At 49.0% G+C, this 16,797-nt stretch overlaps 1 protein-coding gene across 14 annotated transcripts in view; it reads right to left on the bottom strand.

Moving 5' to 3' along the window:
- The window catches only part of PPP6R3 (protein phosphatase 6 regulatory subunit 3), a 92,437-nt gene that overhangs the window by 63,672 nt on the left and 11,968 nt on the right, over nt 1–16,797 (bottom strand). For 13 of the 14 annotated variants that reach the window (XM_042957935.1, XM_007094110.2, XM_007094113.3 and 10 more), the window contains 2 exons: nt 5,396–5,628; nt 628–814 (listed from right to left, as the gene is read on the bottom strand). In XM_042957935.1, coding sequence (XP_042813869.1) covers nt 628–814; nt 5,396–5,622 — 414 coding nt within the window. In that variant the 5' untranslated portion in view covers nt 5,623–5,628. Of the gene's footprint in view, nt 1–627; nt 815–5,395; nt 5,629–5,998; nt 6,156–16,797 lie in introns of those variants that run through there. The other variant, XM_042957936.1, reaches the window with a different exon arrangement.

Here is a 16,797-nt window from a genome sequence, read left to right as displayed (position 1 = left end):
AAACAGACATGAGGGTCTGGGGAGGGGGGACGGGAGGGGAAGGTTCCTGCCACAATAGTAACGCAGGAATTTCTGCCCCCAGCGCTACTGGACAGGAACAGCAGTCTGAACAGAGACGTCTCACGCTAAACACTTAAGCTTTTGAGTGGAATTAAAACATGGGCATAAACTAATCATCAATTACATTTCTAGAAAAGCTTTTTGATTTAAAGCCTCATCTGTTGTGCTCATCATTAGGGGAACGCAAAAAGTAAATAAATAATAACGATAATTAAAAATGTACTTTGCCAGAGTCACTACGACTCCTTCAACCACTCGGTAGGAGCCACGGCGCTCGCTACCTTCGCAGACGGACACCCCACATTCTCATGCTCCAAATATGTCAAAAGAGGAAACCAAAGTAAACCAAAAAACGGAGCTGTGGGGCACCGGGAAAAGAACATGTCGAGGGGGAACACACTCATTAACGTGTGAATCAGTGGTAGGTCAGTATATTTAAAGTATACTCTTCCTCTACAGAACCTGGACTTACGGCACACTCAGAACACTGAAGCAACAAAATGACTGGGGGATCATCTCTGGGGGATGATCAGCCCTAATACTTACCTTTCGGAAAATAATATTTACCTGTTCTGGTTTTCTGCTGATAAGAATACTTAGCACCTTGCTGAAGAAACTGGCAAGTAGTGGGTTCAAGGGGGAATCGTTTAGGAGGAAGCTATATAATTTCATTAGCAAGGACTCATCTTCTCCCAGTCTATCATTCATCTGGGAGACATCAGAAGTGAGCAACTCACAAGATATATTTGGGTACCTAGAAGAACAGGACACTTGTATCATCATCTGTATTAACAGTTTCATGACATAAAGTAAAAACACAAATCAGAAAGGCTTCCTAAAATTTTGTCAAGAACAAAATCACCTTTGGGAATTAGAAAAGCATGTCAATCCATTCTGTCCAACCTGTAGATGAAAGTGAATTTTCTACCGTGTCTCAAAAATTACTTCTAAAGCAAGCTGTGACAGGATACGTTTTCCCCAACAGAACTAGAGCACAGCCAGGGCTCGGGAGCCTGGGGAGGCCACGCCGCAGGGCGTGGGCCTTCTCCCACAGGACAGGCCTGGCGAGATGCGGCAGCTAAGAGCCTCGGGCTGCAGCCCTGAGCAGCCTGCTCTGACGTGGGAAGTGGCCCGGCTTGTAGGACGACCACGGGGGACGCTGGTGTCCAGGAAACCGCCCTGCACACAGCACCTCGTAAGTACTCGCTCAAGACACATGCAGGTTCCGAGACCGGCCACGCCTATTTTCACATGGGTTGCAAATGGTACCAGAAAGCTGTTTTGGGGGCGCTTACCAAGCGTCCAGTCCATGTCACATCTTAAGAGAACAAATCTTCTAACATAGGGAAGTGGAGAGGAGGACGTCAGCCTGAGCTAGCTACCCAAGTGGAAAAACGGCATACAGAAAAAGAGCTCTCCAAGCCAGCCTTCCAAGGTGGTCCGGGATCAGCCCCCGTCGGACCTCACTGCCGTGGGACGCAGACCTCTCCGCAGACCCTTCGGCCCTGGAAACACCTGCACCCCGAAAGCATGCTTGCCTCTGCCCACCAGAGCACTCTCTCTCTCTGAAAACCAGACAGCTGATCCGTTTTCTCCACTCGCTCCTTTTACCACAGTTTCCCGTCTGTTTTCAATGGCAACAAATGGAGACGCCACGGCTCTTCCGGCCACAAGCTCACTTCTCTGCTCTTACTTCCGCCCCGTCAAGCAGCCAGGATCCAGAACCAACTAGTCCTCTGGAGCGGCAAGTCAAAGGCTGACCAGGACGGGGAGGTGACAGAACAGCCACAAACAGCCGCAGGACAAGAAAGAGGGGAGGACTGCAGTCTAGAACACACGCCACGCCCCTCGAGGCGCCCAAGGGCTGCCTGCTGCGAGGCCCCCGGCAGACCAGAAAGCCGCAGCCTCTGCGAGGGTCTGGGGTGAGGTCGGAAGATGGAACAGGACAGGAACGTCCCCAGAAGAACCTTCGTAGGGAAAAGGACAACAGAACTGGAAGGCGTGCGGGCATCAAGACCATATGATCAAACAGCTCTCTTCTGTGGCTCAAATTAGAGTCTCTCTCTCCTACTCTGTGCAACACACGGGCTCAAAGACGCCACAACACGAAGTCGCCGTTGTGCCAGGGGCAGGATCATGCACGGGGTGCAGGCGCAGCTTCCGGAGTCGCACCGCCCAGGTTCAGACTCCATGTCTACCATTTACAAGCTGCACGACCTTGGGCAAGTTCCTTAGCCTCCCTGGGCCTCAGTTTCCAAGTCTGCAAAATGAAGACAACAGCATTTACCTCACGTGGAGGGATAGGACATACGAAATACTGGGAAGGAGGCCCGGAATAAACAAAAGCTAACTGTTTTTATTCCTCTATATTTTCTACTTTACAAAGCTTCCGAAATGCTACTACGGGGAACACTGGGGGACGATGTTGGGGGAACATTGTCTCAATTACCCCAATTTGAAATTGCTGGCAAATAAAGGACTGGTAAAAGGTAGTGGCCTCAACCGTGGCCGCAAACCAAACGCGTAGCGTGTATTCTCCAAATTCTGACACACGAGGTCCAGGAGAGGCTGGAGGCATTTAAAAACTTTTTTCAATGAATTTTTCACCTGTTTTTGCACAGTGACTGAGACACACGACCTAGATAAAGAGGCACACGTATGGGCCTGGGCACTATACGAAAGGCTCAAGGTCCTGGTTCTGGACAGGCTGGGGTCCTCTCTCTCTCCCCTTCCCTACCTCTCAAACATTAAACGAGCTTCTAAAACACCCTAAGACCCCTGCCATCCCACCCTGCGGCAAGCGCCACCCTCCCCTCCCCCCCCGGCCCCAGCACAGGCTCTGACCCCCCGATTCCTCTGTAGCTACACCCCCACCTGCATCTGGACTCCTTCCTCCTCCCCATCCCCAGGGCCGACTCTGCTCCTAAAGCCCCCCTCCCCTCGTCCTTCTGACCACACGGCCTCCAGCCCGCTTAGGCACAGCACGTCCCTGGATGGCTCCCTCCCTCTGCCCCGTCATTTCCCACTGGACTGCACACGGCCTCACCGGCACAGAAACCCCCCACTACTTCTCCCACCGGGGGTGACACCACCAGCACACCTCCCCTGACTCCTATCTGCCCGCAGCGCCCACTTGCTCTCTCTGCTCCTTTCCGGGGAAACTAGCTAGAAGAGCTGTCTCTGCTTTGCTGCCAGTTCCTCCTCAGAGAGCTCCCGGCCGGGCTCTCCCCTCCGCCCCTCCAGAGAACCCACGCTGCCGGGGCCCACGTGCTCTGTGCTGCGGTCACCAACGGTCACGGGGCCTGTGCGCAGCGGCCCCGACCCACTTGTCCCATCTCTCCTTCCCGAAGCCTGGCTTCCCTTGGCCTTCAGGGCGGCAGCCCCTCCTGGTCTCCTCTGGCCCCCAGCCCCTCTGCGGGAACCTTGACCCAAACAACAGCACCTTAGCTTTAGAATTTATTATACTACTTAGGAACCGAGGCTTAAAGTTCTGCTAGATCAAATTTCTGCTAAATAGTTTAGGACGGAGGTATCTGTCATTAAAATTAAAAAGGTTAGCACAAAATGACAAACCTTTAACACCTTGTGTATGATCATCAGCTTAGAACAGTGATGAGTTCAATCCACATGTGTGACTAATACAGTTATGAGGTTCACAAAACACAGAAATCACTCCATCACCCAGACTCTATAAAACACTAGTCTACATTTCCTGAGATGACTCTAAGTCGACCTTAACCCCCGAGAGCTTTCAGGTCCCATCTGAAACACCCCGCTGCGCATCTAGCTACGTGTACCGTGTGCCTTACACACAGCCCGTGGCTCCTCCCAGGCCAGAACTACAGCGGAGAACTCACCTGCCCAGCTCAAGTCAAGCTCCCTCAAGACGGTGCCATCCGGAAGGCCACGTGGCCAGGGAGGCACAGCTGCTCTCGCAACCTCAGAGGGAACACAAAAGAACACCAGCATGGCGGTACTACAGAAGCCGTGACTACTTTTCGGTGAACTAAGCACCTTCCGGAAGACGTGCTGTGCCTGCTCTTCCCGGTCACAGAGGTATTAGCTTCGTTCAGCAGGCGAGGAAACCGACCCAGAAGGGTAAGCCCTTTGGCTCAAGCGTTCCAAGGGGGGAGGTCGACACCCCTCCCAGGTGGGCTGGGTGCGAAGCCCGCAGCGCGCTGGCTCCTGCCAGGACGAGCCCCGCGACGAGCGGCACCCACACGTGCGGGTTGTTCACCGTGAGGGGAATTCCAAAACGGCTTCTGGGGGATGGGAGTACGCCAGCGCTCCTGCTGCGAAACGTCTTTCCTCTTCCTTTTCGGGGCACTGACCTGAGTAGAGGCTGTCACCAATGCTAACTGGCAATCTTAATGGCCGGCAGAGAACATAACCTCACCTCCTTGAAGGTCCAAGTCGCTAGCAACTTGAAGGCATTAATAAGTATTATTTCTCTGACAGCAAAATTCTCCCCAGAAAGAAATAAAAAGATATCTGAAAAGAAGAACAGACTGGGGGAGGAAGGGCGAAGAAGGATCTAGTAAAAGCCTTAATTCCTCCTATTCCGTTAAGTTTATCTGATGCAGAATCAATGACTTTTTGTTCCCGAGTCCGTCCTATTTTGGGGGGCGGGTGTGTGGGGGGGGGGGGGGTGCGGAGTCAAACCTTTCAATACAGTTGGACGTGGAGGGACGGCTCCCTGAGACGTAGGCGCTTTAAACACACACGGAGTGCTCGCCGGGAGCTGGCAGGAGTGTGCGGTCCAAGTGCGGTCAGGACACGGGGACAGAGGCCCCCGGCGCACTACTGCTCTGCCGTGAGCGGATGAAAGTAGCGATGAGGACGTAAGCTCGCCACGGTGGTCCAAGGCGCTAGCTAGTTAAAGTTAGCTCCACCCACGTTCACCGAGACCCCGCTCCCTGAAGTTAACGAAGCTCAGAATTTATCTGCTCGGTAACGGTCTTCATAACCCGAGCTCTGGCTTAGATCTGCCATAGGATCTCGGGCAGTCACGTAATCTCTAGCTTCCTATTTGCAAAGAAGAGAAAATACTTACTTGGATCGTCTTACTATCTTAAGAAACTTCATCACTGTTTACAAAGCACGTCGCCCTGCCACAAAGCCTTCTGACTGCAATTTAGAAGGCTCCTTTTTAAAACCCTATGATTTCACCGGACTTGGTTCTAGAATGGATGACATGCTCCACCGAGTCTGTCACTCTTGACCATCTTAACACTCTAAATGGTCCACGACGGCCCTGGGGAATTGCTGGACAAGGATAAGATTCTACCCCACTTCACTTCAGTCCCACCCTAAAGAGAAGATTGAATTTTCTTACTTGTATCTGATCTTTTCATCCATGTCTTGAGGTGGTTCTTCTATAATGAATGAGACTAAATCTTCGAGACATTCTGCTTTTAACAGAAACTCTATAAGTTTGCGGTTCTGAGCTTTACATTCCTGTAAAACATCTTCCTCATCCATTAACTCCTTCAGTGTTACATCTTCTCTTTCTAGAAGTGTGTCTATGTGGGATGATGAATGAAGATCAAATTTCCAAAACATGCTGGTCTAAACAAAACGCAGAGAGTATTTCAAAAAAAATTTCAACTTTACATATTAACTTTTCAAATTTCAGCTTAGTTTCACAGTCTAAAATGCTAACTTGCATCACATAAGTACAGTAAGTTTCATATCGAGCCTATAAGGTACTTGTCTAAATAAGTAAAATTCGCAGGGCTTTTCCTTCTCAGAAAAGAAAGTATTTTTATTGAAAACAAAAAATTTTGACTTAAAAATGCCGAAAGAACGCTAAAGCTTGGGATGATGTCAACGTACAATATGAAGCCATCCATACTTTGCTAAGAACGTAATGCCGCGAAAGGAAGAAAGGAAGCCCTCTCTTACAGGGGAAGCGCACATTCAGACACCGGGGTAGTACCTTCCAGCAACAAGTGACCAGTACTTGACCAAAGTGTCCGGCATTCTTCGGAGTATGAAAGAATTAAGTAAATAACCACCACAAAGCGGCGCTTTCACGGCTGAGAGTCCTAAAACGATCAGATCTGTGTCATTCTTCACAAAGAAACTACACAAGAGGAAGCTAGTTCCTAAGGAATTAGGGAAACGAGCCACCCTCAGCTATTGGGAGACCCATCTGACACTGGCCGTGCCACATATATACTCCCCCCTCCTCGCCCTCCCACCCCTCCTCAACAGCCAGGGCACGGCCATCTGCAGAGTCACACGAGGTCCTCACTGGTTACAACTGGAAACAGGAAACACAGAGTCACTATGTAATCTGCAGCTGCCACAACAAGACGCTCTCAAATGCCACTTTTGAGCAACACATGACAAGATGACAGCATCAAACAAAAGTCCTGATTAGGGTCAGGACTCTTCAAAAGTCATTCTTGTGGGTCCAAGACGCTCAGTGCAGAATTCCGGAGCCGGGGTTTGGAGAGACACACACTTACTTCCTGTAACACCCCCTCCCCGCCCCCCACCGACAAAGCCAAACCTACCGATCAACTGCGGCTCTACCACCCGCCCAGGGAAGTGGCCCCTGTCACCGTGATCACTGAAAAGCACGTGAATCTCCAGGCCCGCGCGTGCAAAATCCTGTGCTGGAAGAGCCTAGGTAGAAGGCAGGCAGCTGCAAAGGTCATAACCTATGTATAGCACACATAACATTCTGAGAACTACTTATTTTTGCTAAATCATCCATATTAGATCAGGTAGGAGTATTTAGTATTTTCAGGCACATCCGTCCAAAAAATTTTTTAAATCGGAGATCACGGAGGGCAAGTTTTAGTTATACAGCCAGTCACACCGATCGATCCAGGCACAGAAGACTGTGCACCATGTTGGGTTACTCAGGGACACGGAAAAGTACATCCACTTCATGTGACTTGACTATTAAGTGGACGATCATGGGAGTTTAAAATATAAGCAGTCTTAAGGAATCTTTAAAAAAAAAAAAAAAAAAAGACTCCTTAAGGGAACAGGTTTTAGGGAAGGTTATGAAATATGAGGTTATAAAAGTTGTCCCTGCTTTAAAAAAAAAATTCTTTATGTTTCAAAAGGCACTCATAAGCTCACACCAGTCAGCAGCACGAGGAAGACACGGTGGGCAGAGGGGCTACCCTGACAGCTCACGGAAAGCGGAGCGGCGGTGGGGCACCTGCACGGGGACACGTTCACCACGAAGCTCGGGGGACGGCACAAGAATAAGGCATCGCCACCCCCCATTATGTACAGAAGACGTCACAGAACACGCTAAAAGGGCAGCGTCACAACTCCCAGCACGGTCAGCAACTGCCCCCATGCCACACCAGCGAGTGACCTCTCTGCTCCAGGACCAGGAGCGGGGCGGAGCGCTCGCTGCGACTATAACCCTTGCTAGCGAAGGACAGAAACGGATACTTCAAACACAAGAGCAACCTACTTCTACTACTAAGCCAATTACAAAGGAAACAGGGCAAAGGTGATATATCCCTAGTAAGGAACTTCGGGGGAAAAGATGGTGGAAATCAATAAAGCCATAAATGCTTTTCTGGTTTTCAGACTGTGGAAAATGGCAAACAGAAAAGGCGTTATTACGCCATTTTGCCCTAATAAAATTGACAACGTGAAAAAAGACAAAACGACAGCAAAAGCTAACTGCAGAGGAGGAAAGAAGGAAGCTCCCCAGGGTGACGCCGTCAGCACCGTCTACCAAGCTTCTGCCGGAGCAACACGGCTCATTCATCCGGGAGTTTGAACCACAAATCCTAAAACCTGTACACTCTACCGCTCTGCCTCATACTTGGAACCGAAGTGTACGGGCACGAAAACAGCTGTGTTCTCACACAGCCCCAGCACACAAGTCCCAGGCCGTGTTCGGGCTCCGAGCACGTATTAATCTGCACTGTTCCTGAAGGGCAGACACGGGCACTCGGGACAGATAATGGAGCTCTCGTTCGGCTCACGGAGCAAAGGCACCTTACACAAGGCCAAAAAAAGTGACCATCCATGTCAGTACACCTTGGCCTCACAGTTCATCATGGGAAGTTCGATCCTGGGATGTCTACAAATTGAAAGAAGAGTTCACTTTACTTATTATAAGTACTTTAGTGAAATCACTGACTGAAGAGCTACAGGTGTATTCAAATACTTTCCAACGCTCCACTGACATCAGATGAGTTTGTGCTTATTTTGGTCTGTAAACCAAATTTCTGATCATCTAATAGAACAGTCTCTCCACCTGAAGTCAGAAAACTGGACATCATTACTAATTTAGCCTTAAGTCTTTTTTTTAAAGATTAGTTCTCATTTAAAGTAGTATGTCTTTTTTATTTTTTGTAATCCCATATAGAAAGGCGAGGTAAAATGAAGAATACTAAGAAATCAATCACAAAAAAGCAAAGCTGATTACCAAGACCTTACGACTGGCTAATTATAAACAAGATACACACTCACGTCCATCAAGTGGAAACTATAAACGTCCACAGACACAGATAAAGGCACACTCCTTAATTATGGATCCGAATATAATTATATCCAGCTAATCCAAGTAAAAATGGACTCCCCAAATTTCAACCTTATGAAGGTAACTCATTGAACACTGGATTTATAAAGAAGACTGATAATTAGTCATGACGAAGTAAGAGCAGGAACTGGCAAATGACGGCCCACAGACCAAATCCAGCCCACAGCCTCCATGCTAAGAACGGTTTCGCTATTTTTAAAGGGTTGTTTTAGGAAAAGAGAAGAATGTGTGGCAGAGGGCAAATGTGGCCCGCAAAGCCTAAAATATTTACTACCTGGTCCTTTACAGAAGAAGTTTAGCATCCCTCGCTCAGGGGGAAGTCAGGTTCCCACCAACGCTAACTTTCCTCTCCACCGTCTCTGAGCCCGCACGGACGCCACCCCGGACCCTCGCAGCCCACGCGGCTGGGGGCAGCCACACGGTGTGGGGCCAGACTGGCTAGAGACCCGTTCTCCTTCCCCGACTTCTCGGGCAGGTAGGGATAAGCGCACGACGACGTCATCCCCCACGTGCCATGAACCATAAAAATCTCCACGCACTCTCCTCTGCATCTGGCTGGATGCCGAAGACAAGAAGGGCTCTGAGGGATGGCAGAGCCAAAAAACGGAAGATGCCTCCGTCCCCAAATCACCACGTGGGAGAAAGACACCTGCCAACCTCAGAGCCTGCCCTAGGCGGTGTTACGATGTGCCATCACACACCTGGTCTGTGTGCTCTCACGGGGTGCCCTCCCTCCCTGACCTCCCAGCTCCTCTAATCCCCAAGCCTGTGACTTCTTGTTTTACTATACTTACTTAAGCAAGAGAACAGGAATGCTTAAGCAACTGTTTTAAAATGCCTGAGTCCTTTCGTTTTCCACCATCCTGAATTAGAAGAGCATTTTTTAAAATCGGAACACTCTGAAATATGCATTTCCACAGTGCATTTTCTTTAGACAGGGTATGCTACAAACTTAAAAATAAAATAAAACCACAGTAGACTTCTTAAGCAAACATTATGTATTTTACCTTTTGGTCAAGCAGCAAACCGACTGGAAATGAATGGCATCAGTAAATTAGTTCCCCTAGCTTCTACTTATGCCCTGTGAGGTAGAAACAAGCTAGGTATGAACTGATAGTCACATGCAAAGTTCAACCGCCAGGGCCCTGCGGTAAAATGGAGTCCTTTCAAAAATACAACTAAGATACTCAGAAAAACTGAAAGGAGCTGGCACTTCAACAGCTAATTTTTAGTTAACGTACATATAGTTTAAAATCCTTACTAGGATTTAGGGATAAAAGGGAATACAATTTCTGGGGCACCTGGGTGGCTCAGTCAGTTAAGCGTCCAACTTCAGCTCAGGTCACGATCTCACGACTGGTGTGCGTTCGAGCCCCGCATCAGGCTCTCTGCTTTCAGCCCAGAACTCACTTTGGATCCTCTGTCCCTCTCTCACTCACTCACGCGTGCGCAACACGTTCTCTCTCAAAAATAAACATGAGAAAAGGTCAGGGGATACAATTTCTCACAGCAAACCATGTCATGGGCTTTTATCAGGAGACAAAGAAGGGAATGGTGAATAAAACCTAAAAACCTGTCGTCTTTCTTCCAAACCCTAGAGTTGTTTTAGAAGTTGGAGTAAGACGGTTGGGTTTTCTCCCAAAGAACTGAAGGTTAGGTTGGCGGCTCGCTGGGGAGTCACCTGTCAACTTGCCATAGACGGACGCTGCTGTTCTCTGTCTTCCCCAGAACTGACAACACCAGTGAAAACTACCATCTTATATGCACAAAACAGGACCAAAGGCCATAAACCTATTCATCTCAGATCAACCACTTTAATTACAGGTCCTCTGCAATTATCAAAATAACCTTCCTTCTTAGAGGCAAAATCTGGGCCTTGGTACCTTTTTTTCAAAGCAGCTAAGCAGTGACGCTGTTTCTGGGAGAAAAGGTGTCACCCTGTCTGTGACATAGGAACCATACGGTGATGTGGTGAAATCATTTTTAAGAGGTATGACAAACACATCAGACCTTCTGCAGAATTTTCTAGGGCGCTGCTGGCAGAATATATTCAACAGGGGCTCAACTGTGGTTCGGTGTGAACCGCCTACAACCACTTGCTTCCATCAAATAAACAACTTTTCCTCCCAAGCCTTGTTCGGACTCTTAGGCACCCAAACGGACCTGGATTCCAAGGTCTGCTCGGCTATGGGCTGGCCCCGAAGCCTTGGGGAAGCAGACCCCCCTCTCCAAACCTCCGTGTCCTCACCGAGCAAACCGGCTGTGAGGAGTCAATGACAAAGGCCTGCTTCCGGAGCTGGACCGCACGGGCACCTCGGCAAACAGAAGCTGCTGTCGACAAACGTGCCGGCCTCTGACGTCTGCGAGGTTTAAGCCAGCGCTTCCCTGATTCCCACGGGCACCGGAGACACCTAGGGGTCCTGTTAAAGGGCAGTCTCAGATTCGGACTCAGGAAATCTGGGGTCAGGCCAGAGATCCTGCATCGCAACAAGTCCCCAGATGCTGCAGATGCTGCTGCTACCGCCGCCCTAGGTTTAAACTACGGCTGATCATTTGCAACAAATTGTAATAAGTGTATTCAAAATAATTACATAACTAAGAGAAACAGGAAAAAGGCCGACTTTGCAAACACGCGGCTGTGTTATTTCAGAAACTCCCTGTGGACAGGCTGATATTAGTGGGTTTTCTCTGGACATGACAGATGCAGAGTGTAACACATTATATCACTTTCCAACAGGAACCCAGACAGAATGACACGATGAACATGGTGAAAGATAAACCAGCGGCCCTCAGAAGGGAGAAACTGCTAATCATCCTGCCTCCCGATGGCAGCAGTAAGCCGAGGGAGTGACAAAGAGCTCTGATGAGTCTAAAATTCAGAAAGCTCCTATTTCTATGAACTGTACTTAAGTTTAGCAAGGATCTAGCCAAGCAGGACAGGCTCTCCTCCACGAACCCTACCGCCACACCTGTGGAGTACCTGCACCCGGGGCTGGCTGGGCCCAGGGCAAAACGTCCAGAGACTCAAAAAAGGATTCCAAGATTATTATTAAGAATTGCTGAGCTTACGAAGAGCAGCTGAGCGTCACAGCAAACGCTTCTGCACGGGGGGACCCGAGACCACATGGGCTGCACAGGCGTGAAGGCTGCCGACACCGTTTCGTCACTGGCCCCACTGGAATCGCCAAGATTCCATGCTCTGAAGTATTTGCTAACATCCTCCAGGCCTGCAACAGACATGCACCAGATCCTTGCAGTTCAAGTAACTGCAGTCACCTAAATTCACGGAGTATAAACCAAAGGGAGAAGCAGCGGCCGCTTACATCCAAGACAACACCCAGGAAACAATCTATAAACAAAATGTGTGATGTTTAATATTTTTCTTTTTCTTTCTACATGCTACGAAGGGCATGTCTGTACTACAGATTTATTTTCAGAGTCTCAAACGAAGGCATACAGGCACATGCTGTCGGGAGTTCAAACTCCAGTGCACCTCAGGCCTCCCACCGCACTCCTCCCGGGAGGCCCTCAGCCCGGGGCTGCGGGGCCAGTGCCAGCGGGGCCCCGGCCGACGGAAGGAGCGCACAGAGCACGCGCGCCACAATGTGAGACACGTGTACGTTTACATTTTCTAGCAGCCACACCAAAACAGTAAAGCAAACTGGCTACGTTAACTTTAAAAATATATTTTATTTAACCTCATACATCCAAACAGTATTATTTCAACATGTAATTCTATTGTAACGAAGCCTTCAAAATCTGAGTGTGTCTCATACTTACGGCACATCCCAATTTGAACCGGCCACATTTTATGCTCAAGAGTCCTATGTGGCCAGTGGTTGCTGTATTGGGACAGGACAGTTCTAATTATACATTACTACGGTTATGATTCAAAGTTTCTCTCTTGGTACTAAAATAACCACCCTACTCTTGTTCCCCGCCCCCCCCCCCCAACCGCCCAATATCCTTCTACAGCCAAAGTCAACAGTTAACCGCCTTTTCCACACAGGGCCAATGTGGGATTGGTGAGGAGAGGTTTATACGGGCCAGGTTTTCCCCTTCTGAGACGTACACATACACGAGAAATCATGTTTATTCTTGTACATATAAAGCAACTTGGACATTCTTCAACACAAAAAAAGTTGGTCACAAGAAAATCAGAACTGTTATTTAGCCTCTAATATCTAGAAATATTTGTAGCACTAATAGGAAAAGTTTTCATTCCTCACCCTGAAATAATGAAGGGTTAGATCTTGAGTCGAGAGGGCCAGAGTGGCTCACTGCTGGTTTAGACATGCCTCGCCAAACTGTAAAAGAGGCACATGTCTCTGGGAATTTCATTTCTAAGCTGACTCAAAAATATTGTAAAGAAGAAAAAAAAATACCCCGATCACTCAAATATGTTGGGAAACGATGATGTTTGATCAATGTACCAAAAAACCCACCAGACTCCCCTTCATCTTGGGAGTAAACTGAGCCTTCATGGCCCCCAATTAAATTAATAACAATGTGCTGTTCAACATCACTCATCATCAGGGAAAGACAAATCAAAACCACAATGAGATACCACCTCACACCTGTCAGAATGGCCAACATTAACAACTCAGGCAACAACAGATGTTGGCGAGGATGCGGAGAGGATCTCTTTTGCACTGCTGGTGGAAATGCAAACTGGTGCAGCCACTCTGGAGAACGGTATGGAGGTTCCTCAAAAAATTAAAAATAGAACTAACCTACGACCCAGCAATTGCACGACAAGGGATACAGGTGTGCTGTTTGGAAGGGACACAGGCACCCCAATGTTTATAGCAACACTATCGACAATAGTCAATGTATGGAAAGAGCCCCAATGTCAACTGATGGATGAATGGATAAGGAAGATGTACACACACACACACACACACACACACACACACACACACACACACTGGAATATTACCCAGCAATCAAAAAGAATGAAATCTTGCCATTCGCAACCACGTGGATGAAACTGGAGGGTATTATGCTAAGTGAAATTAGTCAAGGACAAGCATGGTGACTTCACTCATACGAGGACTTTAAGTTACAAAACAGGTGAACATAAGGGAAGGGAAACAAAAGTAATATAAAAACAGGGAGGGGGACAAAGCATAAGAGACTCATAAATATGGAGAACAAACAGAGGGTTACTAGAGGAGGTGGGGGGGAGGGGCTAAATGGGTCAGGGGCACTAAGGAATCTACTCCCGAAATCACTGTTGCACTATATGCTAACTAACTAGGATGTAAATTTAAAAAAAGGAATTAAATGAAAATTAAAAAAAACAAAACCAAAAACACAACTTGCTTATTCCGTGAGCAACAGATCCGGTTACCCCACGCCCCTGGCCGAGTTTCCGAGCAGCCTGGGAACGGGACGTGCTGGACGGTCGAGCTGCTGCAAGGCTGCCGGTGCTGGCTCACCTGCTCCCGCCAGCACCCAGACACCGGGAGTATCAGGGCTCCCCCGGGGCCTGGATTCAGGTATTCGGGGAACTCAGGGGGGCAGCGTCCGCCAAGACCCAGACGGGGAAGCGCCGGGCTCAGTAAGGTGGGGAGCTGCGCCACAAGGAGGGACAGGGAGCCAGGTGCCCACAGATAGGAGCACGCGGTGTCACTCTGAAGGGGGGAAACTCTTCCTCCTCACAGCAAAGCCGAACGCCGAGGCAAACGTTCTAACTTCCCACGAGGAAGCAGAAACACGGCACCCAAAGAAAGAGCACCAGCGGGCCTCTGAAGGCAGCTCTCCCTCGGTAGCAAGGGGGAAGATCACGAAGGCCTGGCAGGTCCACCCAGGAGCTGCTTCTCCGTTCTTAGCAAAGGCGTCCCCTGCCGACAGCTGCCCTCCCCTGCCCCCACATAAAGGCTGGGCTAACTAAATCGCAGGTCACACTGCCTATCAGAGATACGTATTTCTTTAGAGGGAAGCTTCATTGTATTTGGTTTCGCAACTGCTTCTTTCAAAGAACATGTCAAAAGCGATCACGTTTTTAGCACCCAGATATTCCAGAATTGTTTTCATTTTTACTTCGTAATTTCTTTGATATCTCAACTTGTCTTTGAGAGCCATAAATAAAGGAATCAATTCCATTTAGTGTGTTTTATATTAATCAACAAGTACTTTGACTACAGGAGTAACGTGTCAAATGGTCCTAACCCCTTGAAAAATACAAGAAAACTGAGGAAAGAGAAAACACAGAGAGTAAAAGGCATCAATGCCAAACTTGTTCTGTAGAATGGGAGCTCAACAGAGGGGAGCTTGTGCAGAAAAGACTCCCTTAATACGTGAGGCCTAAGCTGGGCCTCAAAAGACCTGCAAAGTTCAGTAGGTGAGGGTGCAGCGAAAAGCATTCCAGGCCAGTAGAAGTTAAGTCTGCAAGCACAGAGAACAGGACAGAGGTTTCCAGGAGCTTCGGGAAATTCATAGCAGGGAGAAGCACGTGACAACCAGAAAAGACTTTCAGAAGGCGTGAGGACAAGCTTAGGCAACACGAGACCGGGTCTCAAAGGGCCCCTGCAGGACTGCCCGCACAGCCGCATGGGCTTGCTGCGGGAGCAGAGAGAACCAGTGAGGGTTTTTTATTTTTTTATTTTTTTAACGTTTATTCATTATTGAGAGATAGAGACAGAGCATGAGCAGGGGAGGGGCAGAGAGAGGGGGAGACGTAGAATCCGAAGCAGGCTCCAGGCTCTGAGCTGTCAGCACAGAGCCCGACGCGGGGCTCAAGCTCACAAACCGTGAAATTATGACCTGAGCTGAAGTTGGACGCCCAACCGCATGAGCCACCGAGGCGCCCCGAGAACCAGTGAGTTTTAACTGAGATAAACACACAGCAGAGACACCCACAGTAGATAGTTAAATAATGTATCTTAATAACATCTAGGAAGAACCAATTCTGAGGGGAAGCAGAGGCAAGTAACACAGGAGATGACTGGAGCTCTGGCAGGTGCACTCAACAGAGGGCGCACTCCCAGAGGCCAAGAGAGGGAGAGGTCCAGCCTGTCCTGGGTGCGGCCAAGTGTCTGAGTGGAACCGAAACACAGGACGGGGAAGGGAGTGCTAAAGACAAGGCCACGAAGGTGGACACGGCAGGAACTGCACACGACGCCGACACAGAAGCGGGGGAGGCAGGTGAGACACGGCCAATGAGCAGCACGGGGACATCAATGCTTTACGTACCGAACGGCCCACAAAGCCACGGAGGCGCTGACAGACAGGAGCCTGAAGAGTGAGCGACCTGTGCAGGAGCCTGTGTCAGCACCCCGGAAGGTGGGGAGCCCTGCGACAGCCCCTCTTCTGCAAGCCACGGTATCCCCGATGAGGTCTCCCACCGAATGATCGTTCTGCGTCCGACATCAACCTCCAACATCTGCCTCTTCAAAGCCCGATCTGCAGGTCTCCTCTGATCCTGGCCATACCGCGTGGTATCAGGCGACACAAACTGATGGCTTGCGTCCTAATTCTGAGCTGCCTGGGAAACGCACGACCCTCAGAAAGCAAACGCGACCGCCACACTGAAGCCAACTCCAAACCCAGCACTCGGAAGCGAAGGGCAGGGCGAGAGGTGCGATCTTGTCGCCCGCTTCGCTTTTATATTAAAAAAGCCAAGTGCCAACCAAGGAAGATCCAGTGCAACTTTTGTCACCTGATCCCCATTGAAGCAGGCAACATGTTCCCGCACATATGAAAACTCAAATGTACGTGAATCTTTACACGCAATTTCCACAATCGCAAACACTTCAATCCACGTAGATGCAAAAATTTTACTGAGAACAAGTTTTGTGTTTTTTTAAAAATTGCAACTGAAGAGTTAGGAAGAAAGAAGGCAAATAATGAGGGTGACACAATGGTAATCAAGTTTCTGCCAGAAGCCCTGGCAAGAAAGACCCAACTGCATCTAGGTGGTGGTGGTGGTGGTGGTGGTGGTGGGTGTGTGTGTGTGTGAGTGAGAGTGAGAGTGAGAGTGAGAGTGAGAGTGAGAGAGAGAGAGAGAGAGAGAGAGAGAGAGAGAGAGAACAAGAAACAGAGACAAGAAGGGGTGAGGTGAGAGAGTGTGTGTGCAAACAAGCAAAGGTAAGAGAGGTGATATAACTCAAAGTCCCATCCGAAAATTCTCATGGGTGAGGTGCCCGGGTGGTTCAGTCAGTTAAGCCTCCGACTTCAGCTCAGGTCATGATCTCACGGTTTGTGGG

The sequence above is a fragment of the Panthera tigris genome, chromosome D1, assembly GCF_018350195.1.
Source record: "Panthera tigris isolate Pti1 chromosome D1, P.tigris_Pti1_mat1.1, whole genome shotgun sequence".
Lineage (NCBI taxonomy): Eukaryota > Metazoa > Chordata > Mammalia > Carnivora > Felidae > Panthera > Panthera tigris.
The sequence above is the reverse complement of the archived record's forward strand: the minus strand, read 5'-3'. Positions and strand labels throughout refer to the sequence as shown.